Source organism: Festucalex cinctus, chromosome 4, assembly GCF_051991245.1.
Source record: "Festucalex cinctus isolate MCC-2025b chromosome 4, RoL_Fcin_1.0, whole genome shotgun sequence".
NCBI classification, from domain to species: domain Eukaryota; kingdom Metazoa; phylum Chordata; class Actinopteri; order Syngnathiformes; family Syngnathidae; genus Festucalex; species Festucalex cinctus.
Genome location: NC_135414.1, coordinates 4612978 through 4621485, shown reverse-complemented (window position 1 = coordinate 4621485; position 8508 = coordinate 4612978). Strand labels below are relative to the sequence as shown.

Genomic DNA, 8508 nt, shown 5'->3' with positions numbered 1-8508 from the left:
AGTATTATTATTATTATATTATTATTATATTATTATTATTGTTATTATTATTATTATTATTATTAATTTATTTTTATTTGTTATGGATTCGCATTTGGTAGGACAGCCTAAGTGTAAAAAATTTTGCCATTTAAAAAAATAATAATAATTTTAGGGAAAGTTATGAAATTTTAGAAGGAAAAAAAATGACATTTAACGTTATGTTTATTTCTCTCAAATGTCAAAAGGGGCCAAAATATAGCATGCAAGGGTTACACAAGCAGAAAGTTCTTTCCACTGCACATGACTCATAATGATCACCAAGATGTGAGACGTCTAAGCCAAGGTTGCCGTGGCAATGACAAGGATGCCAGCGTATCAGCAACATAATTTTAAGATATTATTACAACATCATATTACTTTAATGCAGAATGGTAGATTTTTCTTTTAATTCAATCCAAAATCTCTGCTGAAGACGGGCCCACCTGCATACTTCATCATAAGTAAACTCCAGGTTGCATATCCTGACTGTTATATATATTTTTTTTCAGGTTTACCAGGAAATCTGATTGGCTGCCAGTGGACCATGATCAAGTGCTCGCAGAACCCACGGGAACGTGCTTAAAAGCCAGTTCCGTGGGAGCGGTCAGCACATCCTCAACTGAGCCGACACTTCTCTCATCATTCTCACATACGCTACCAGCTTATGGTAAGTAGATAAGGATTACTTTATTGTTATTGGTTAAGCGCTGCAGTTAAATTGTGAACTAGCTGCAATTTAAATAGTCACTTGTATTGGATGGAGGTTTTTATAATACAAAGTAAGGTTCAATTTTCTTGGACCTGATGTATTTTATTCACAGGCAATCATGATCACACTCAAGTTTGGGACTCTACTTTTAGCTTGTGTGCTGATCTTGTGTCAGATGTACATCACTGGGGCAGCCCCATCCAGGTATGACATGGAAATAAAAGTATTACTGCATAATATTCAAACTGGCTGTGAATGCATTTCAGAAGTCGCGAAGACCCCAATGCAGATGGAGTCACTCTATCGAATGATGACATTCAGAAGTTACTAAGCGCCATCAAAGAGTTCATGCAGCTTGCTTCAGACGAGCAAGTGCGCCAAACAGCTGATGGAAGCAGGTAACGGATAAATCATCAATCTGTCTATTAGAAAGATTGTCTTTAATAATGTGTGTTTGATTGTCAACTAAATATATGAGCTTGTCAATTCCTGGTTTTAGCTCCATAATGATATGGACTGGAATCCAAATAAGTGTCTTTAGTGGGGCTGGACTGATTAATTGGCTGCCCAATTTAATAGGTCGATATCAGGTCTTTTTAAGTGACCAAAAAAAAGGCCGATTTATCTCTCTGTAATTGATATCTTTCTTGCTGTAAGGAATTTCATACTGCCAAATATCAGAATCTGCGTCGGCCTCAAACAACCCATATCGGTTGGGCCCTAGTTGTATTTGGGGGAAATAAAATACATGAATTGAGTTTGATGATGAATGTGATCATGCATGACATCGTCATTTCCATTTGTCTGTCACCGCATGTCACGCATGTCGTGCAGTGGAACCTCCGAAGTGGATCACAATCTGTGTTGTATGGCAAGTTCACTTCCGGGTTGTTGTACTTTCCAAACTAATTTTGATAATTTTTTTCTGAGGTGGCACAACAATGCTAATGAAAAAGCAAATCTGAATTCTTAGTCTTGCGTTACATTATGAAATCACACATGATGTTTGTCTTTGAATGCATATTTCCTTTGGAGGTTCCGCCATATTCACACGCCATCGTCACTGTGAGCTGTCTCTGCATGTGTGTGTCTCTACCAGCCCAGATAGGTCCATGTCAAAGCGCTGCACCGGTCTTAGCACTTGCGTGCTGGGCAAACTGTCGCAGGATATTCACAAACTCCAAACCTATCCCCGCACTGATGTGGGAGCGGGGACACCCGGAAAGAAGAGAAATCTAGCTGAGAAATATGAATACAATTGAAATATTCCCACTGGGCCTCTCTTTTGCTTGGTCGCCTTAATTGCTTTTTCATCCATCTCTATGTGCATGTCAATATTTTAGGAGGAATGTCCTGATCATTCACTTTCTCCCTCAGTTTGTTGATGAATGTATTACAAGACTTCATATTATAACAATAAAATATAAGAATATTTATTATTATTATTATTATTATTATTATTATTATTATTATTATGAATTATTATTATTATTATTATTATTATTATTATTAGTGGTAGTAGTAGTAGTAGTAGTAGTAGTAGTATTTCAAGATTGTTGAAGATTATTCTACATTTTGTTAAAATACAGTGGTGCCTTCAGATGAGATAAATCACTTGTATCTTTAAATATTGTTTCCCCACTGAAATGAATGGAAATGCTATTAACCCGTGCCTAAGCCTCCCTGACAAAAAACAAATTTGTTTTTGTGTATTTTAACAAGAGGATAAAGAATATACGCCAGTGTATATTGTTATATTGTCTGTCTACATGTATTGCTAACCATTTGTGTCCCAAGGTTTCTAAGTCCGTCATTATTGATGCAAACTGTTAGAATAGATAATTAAGTTTAGCGGGTAATCTTTAAGGCAACGTTGTTTGGTTGTTTTAAATTAAATATACAATGTGTTTTGTTTTGTTGACCGATAGTAAACCTTCAAGTGGGAATGGCATTAAACAGTTTGAAAGCTCTTTTTGATTAATTACAGTATTCACGCGAATTGAAAATTTTGTGCTCGCAATGAAACTTGTATCGCGAAAAACTTGGGCTAATTGGCATCACTCGTATTTCAGTTCACGAAGGTACTTTGCGTACTAGTGGAAATAATGTGAAATTACCACAGTGTGATGAGATTCAATACTAAAATACACTTGTAAAAATAAAAAGGCTGAAAGTTTCTTTACTGTCTATTTTATTTCGCCATTTAACCAAATTCTGAATAAACAACGCACGGTGGGCGAGTGGTTAGTATGTCTGCCTCCCAGTTCTGAGGGCTCTGGTTCGAGTCCAGACTCCGGCCTTCCTGGGTGGAGTTTGCATGTTCTCCCCGTGCCCGCGTGGGTCTTCTCCGGGTACTCCGGTCTCCTCCCACATTCCAAAGACATGCATGGCAGGTTAATTGAGCGTCCGAATTGTCCCTAGGTGTGCTTGTGAGTGTGAGTGGTTGTTCGTCTCTGTGTGCCCTGTGATTGGCTGGCAACCAGTCCAGGGGGTCCCCCGCCTACTGCCCAGAGCCGGCTGAGATAGGCGCCAGCACCCCCCGCGACCCTTGTGAGGAATAAGCGGTCAAGAAAATGGATGGATGAATAAACAACTACAACCACATACACCTCTGATATCCAACTTTGTTGATCACATGGCTGTAGTCATAACTTAATGCTAGATACATTACATAAGATGTGTTCATTGGATAAGAAACTTATACAACAAAAAGAAAAATAAACGGTTTATCTAATAAACAGAATATAGTACTGTAATATATTCTAATAGCGCGACTAAAAAGTAGCCCTAAATATTCAGAATCATATATAAGCATTATTACTTATCTTTGTAAATGCAGACTTTTTAATACAGTAATGGATCTCACTATATTTAAAAAAGGTAAGCTTAACACAATACTTAGTACTTCATACAATTTGTTTGAATATTAAAAGGAAAGTCAAGTCAAAAATGTTCTTTTCAATAATATATTGTATGTGCCACTAGTCTAAACAAACATGGTATTCTGATCAATATTGTATCTGTGGAATATGAAAGCAGAAAATGGCACTATTTTTTAAATCCATCTTAGGTGGTGGCCATTTTGACTTGCACTTGCTGTCGACTGAAAATGACATCACAGTTCTCAAGAGCTCAGGTAACGGCTCACTATTTTCATGGTTTGGTCATGTGACTAGACACTGTGATGTCATTTTCACTTGGCACCAAGTGGCAATACCGGACAAGATGGCTGCCCTCTGAGATAGATTTAATAAAAACGGCTGGATTTTGCTACTTAATTCATATCACACGAAAGCAAAATTCATCAGAATACTGTGTATTATCGTAAAGAACATTTTTCATTTGACTTCCCCTTTAACAATTTATGACGAGGAGCTAAAATAGCATTTTTAATCTCGACTGTTGTGAAATGTCTTCCAAGCAACATGACAGCACAGAAGAGGGCGTGCAACACGGCCACCTGTGTCACCCACCGCTTGGCCGACTTCTTGAGTCGTTCTGGGGGGCTGGGCCACCGCAACTTTGTGCCCACCAGCGTGGGGGCGCAGGCCTTTGGCAAACGCAGGCGGCGCAGCCCCGAGTGAGCGCCAACATGGTATGACTGCCCGATGGCATCTAAGAAGAACCCTTTGTATGCGTATGAGGGGCCATCACGGAAATAATCCCAGGTTACCTCTCACACACTCCTGAAATGCTCTCATACTCAATACTAAAACTCGCTCAGGATTTCAACTGGAACACTCACACAAATTGATTTTTTCCCCCTCAAGCACACAACTGAAATGCTCTTACAAACGATATGGGAAAACCTGCACTTGGGAACCCCAACCCCACACTGCTGAAATGCTCTCACACACAACTACTTTATTTCACTCATACTGAAATACTTTTTATGTACTACAGTTTTTTTCCCACTCACACAGCTGACTGAAACATTGTCACATACACTACTAATGCCCTCATTGATAAATAATTTGCTCATGTGCACTTCTGAAATGCAATCATACACACTACTGAAATGTTTTCACACAATGTTTTTTGCTCACACACATCTGAAATACTTTCACACATACTACCGAAATTCTCTTATAGGCTACATACAAACAAATGTTTTTTTGCTCATGTACACTGCTAACTACTGAAACTCACTCATACTCACAAGTGAAACGCTCTCATTCACACTACTGAAAATATTTCATACACTCTACTGGTATGGTTTCACACATTACTGATTTATTTATTTGCTCACAGACTCAACTGTAACACACACTTTCTCAAACACAACAATATTTCTCCCCAATCATGTGCACTACTGAAACGGCCTCACACACCACTGATTTTTTTTTTTTTATTCGCACACAACTGAAACATTCTCACTCACACATAACTGAAATGCCCTCACACACTCTACTGATTTATTTTCTCTAACATGTGCAAAAAAATATACACTCTCATGCCCTATTGAAGTGCCCTTACACTGCCGATTACATTACTGATATACTCACACACTACTAAAAAAAAACAAAAACAAAAATTTTCACACACATGAAGTGGACTTTTACACAACCAAAATCCTTTCACACATTATACAAAATGTCACAACATAAATAAAACATACTGAAACATATTTTTCAGTAGTGTGTATGAAAGTATTTCAGTTGTGTGTGAGAGCATTTCAGTAGTGTGTGAGGGCATTTCGTATGAGCTTTTCAGTTATGGAAGCCCAAAAGTGTCAAAATTCAATAAATAATTTTTGAAATAATTATTCTTTTGATAAATAATAGGCAATTATGTAATATGGTCATTAAATTTTAAAATGAGGTGTTAGTATTATTATAAAAAGTGTTATTCTATTCTTTAATATGTAACAAATATTTTATTTTAGTTAAATATTTCATAATGATTATTTTAACAACGTCATACTTTTAAAAAAATAATGACATTTAATTTATTTTCAAGGTTTTATAAGATAAGAAAACGTTTTACAAAGTCAGTTTTTATTTCATAATGTCCTTTTCCACAATGGTCTTCTTTTACATAATGGCGTTTTACAGCCGAATGACTTGTCTGTCAATCAAATGACATGAGGAGGAGCCAGTTACGTGATTGGCTGAGTCCCTTATACAGACATGAGCAGCAGCACTTACAGTATCGATTCACGCGTGGAGAGTTTAGCGCCTGATGAGGAGCCACGGCGGTCACAGGCTTGCTCAAGCATGGATACGGAAGATAAGTCACTTTCAGAAGTACTCCAAGAAGTAGCAAATCGTTTAGAATTGGATCATAACGTAAAGGCCTTGTTAAACTTCTGCGTCAGGTTACGGGGTAGGCGTCACGGCGATCTCGGCTCACACAGGTGGTCCCACCCACTGACTTTGATTGACAGGCCAAGACATTCGGCTGTAAAACGCCATTACGTAAAAGAAGACCATTGTGGAAAAGGACATTATGTGAATAAAAACTGACTTTGTAAAACAACATTTTCTTATCTTATAAAACCTTGAAAATAAATTAAATGTCATTATTTTTTTTTTAAAGTATGATGTTGTTAAAATAATCATTATGAAATATTTAACCAAAATAAAATATTTGTTACATATTAAAGAATAGCATAACACTTTTCATAATAATACTAACACCTCATTTTAAAATTTAATGGCCATATTACATAATTGCCTGTTATTTATCAAAAGAATAGTTATTTCAAAAAGGCCTTTTTATTTATTGAATTTTGACACTTTTGGGCTTCCATAGTCAGTAGTGTGTGTGTGTGTCTATGCTAAATTATTTTCCTGATCATCCCTCATTTGTTTTTGTCTCTCTTTCCTGACCACAAAACTATAAAGACTATGCTATGAAATAGGGCAAAAAAAACAAAACAAAACAAAAAACAAAAATCAAGTTTTCCATTACTAAATGAAAATGTAACCTTTTTTTGTCCTTGTTCTTCTAGAATTGAAGCACTGCGTCATCAATGCCTCCTCATCACAAATATGACCCATGCGGATCATTGCTTCTGTTCATTGTCAGCCTGTCGTTAAACACGCATATGTAAATTGTACTGACAAACATGATCGGAACGAGCACTCAATGTGGCGGATGGACTGTTTGGCCTGTACTATAGCTCAGCCGTCCTCCTGACCCCGTGCGAGCGCTATCATGTGTCATACTTCAAGTTCAACATGAAACCTTATTGTGGCTGTTTGGTGCCTTCAATTAAATCATGCAATCATTTAATCTTGTGCATACTGCAAATGTTATGGTGAAACCTGTGTTTTATGACTGACTGTAATATAATCTATGGAATAATTGTGAGCTGAAAGCAGTAATAAATTGTATTTTAGTTACACAATGCATTTCAGTTTTTGTGTATTTTTGTGTGGAGAAGCAGTAAACCTGAGGAGCATGTGGCCAACTGATTGTTGCACGTTATATTTTCTTTGGTTTGAGAATGAGTAGACACAACAATGAAGAAGCTTCAGTTTGACACTGTGTAAAGCTATACTAAGTGCCATAAGCGTATGCGTCTGCTGAAAACATGGTGGAATGCCTAATTGCTGCAACAAGTCCATTTTGCGTAACAGTGATTGAAAGAAGCCACTTATTCATAGACACTATTTACTCAAACTTGTCAAGCGGTATTTTAATGATTTTATACTTAACAAGCCAACACCCTTTGCTTTTGTACTAACTGTATAACAGGTGGAAAGTAACAATTGGAAAAGTACCTTATTCTCACTGTTATTGTTCGTAAGAGGATGTGCACACTTTTGCAACCACATGTCAGTTGTTGTATTTATTCTCCCTTTTGCAATGTACAAAAGGGCACATTACCCATGTTATTGGTATAGTGCAGTGGTGTCAAAGTCCATTCCTCGAGGGCCCGAGTCCTGCATATTTTCGAGGTTTCCCACATTCAACAGGTGATTCACATTTAAGCTAATCAGCAAGCTCTGCAGGAGCCTGATAATGATCCTGATCATTGAATCAGGTGTGTTGGAGTAGAGAAACCTCGAAAACATGTAGGACTCAGGCCCTCGAGGACCGGATCTTGACACATGTCATGTGGTATAGTGTAAAGCAGTGGTTCTCAACCTTTTTTAAGTGACGTAACCCTGTGAAATATTTTTTCATTTGGTATTAAATATTTGTCATTCATTAATTAAAATGTATTACTTCAGAGGCTCATTTTCACCATGGGCCACACACACTCTGAACAAAAACATAAACACAGCACTTTTTTGATCCCATTCTGAGTCCATGAGCTGGACTGAAAGACAAAATAAATAAATGAATACATCAAAATAAAAATCTCTACATACACAGCAGGCCATTTTCCTAAAAAAATGTTCATAAATTGGTCTAAATCTGTGTGTTATGTGCTGAGATTGGATTCCAAAGCGCAGACACAAATAAGATTTTAACTCTTTATTCACATCGAGAGGCGTGGAATAAACTTGACTAGATGAGAAAAAAACAAGAGTTGCACAGAGGAACAGAGGTAACAGAAGTAATAATCCGACAAAAACACACACTTCTCAGACAGGCTTATATAGACAGCGAATCAATCTGATTGGTTGTGGCTAGACATGTGGGTAACAGGACTGACATGGATTTATCTGATTGGCTGTTGACCAGTGTCAACTTCCGCTTACCCGCAGGACTTAAATCGGGAAATATGTCCTGATCGACTCTCCAATTAAAGGGTTAGAAATTCCCCTTTTTCCTCACCAGCTCTAAGGCGTCAGCGTGAGGAGACGGGAATTAGATAAGCCGAT

At 37.3% G+C, this 8508-nt stretch overlaps 1 protein-coding gene across 2 annotated transcripts; it reads left to right on the top strand.

The window, feature by feature from the left end:
• On the top strand, window positions 1-7086 carry LOC144017046 (calcitonin-1-like). Of its 2 annotated transcripts, XM_077518287.1 has the most exons (5): window positions 1-688; window positions 843-934; window positions 997-1128; window positions 4152-4325; window positions 6684-7086. In XM_077518287.1, the coding sequence occupies exons 1-4, from the start codon at window positions 686-688 to the stop codon at window positions 4312-4314; spliced, it is 390 nt and encodes a 129-aa protein (XP_077374413.1). In that variant the 5' UTR covers window positions 1-685; the 3' UTR covers window positions 4315-4325; window positions 6684-7086. The 2 variants fall into 2 exon arrangements, with proteins under 2 accessions (XP_077374413.1, XP_077374414.1); XM_077518288.1 differs by lacking the exons at window positions 4152-4325; window positions 6684-7086 and adding an exon at window positions 1830-2119.
• Window positions 7087-8508: the final 1422 nt, after the last annotated feature.

Excerpts from the sequence above, each read along its gene's own strand:
- LOC144017046 (XM_077518287.1), top strand. Across the intron at positions 935-996 it reads ACTGGGGCAGCCCCATCCAG|AAGTCGCGAAGACCCCAATG; the intron begins GTATGACATGGA and ends AATGCATTTCAG. Across the intron at positions 1,129-4,151 it reads CAAACAGCTGATGGAAGCAG|CAACATGACAGCACAGAAGA; the intron begins GTAACGGATAAA and ends ATGTCTTCCAAG.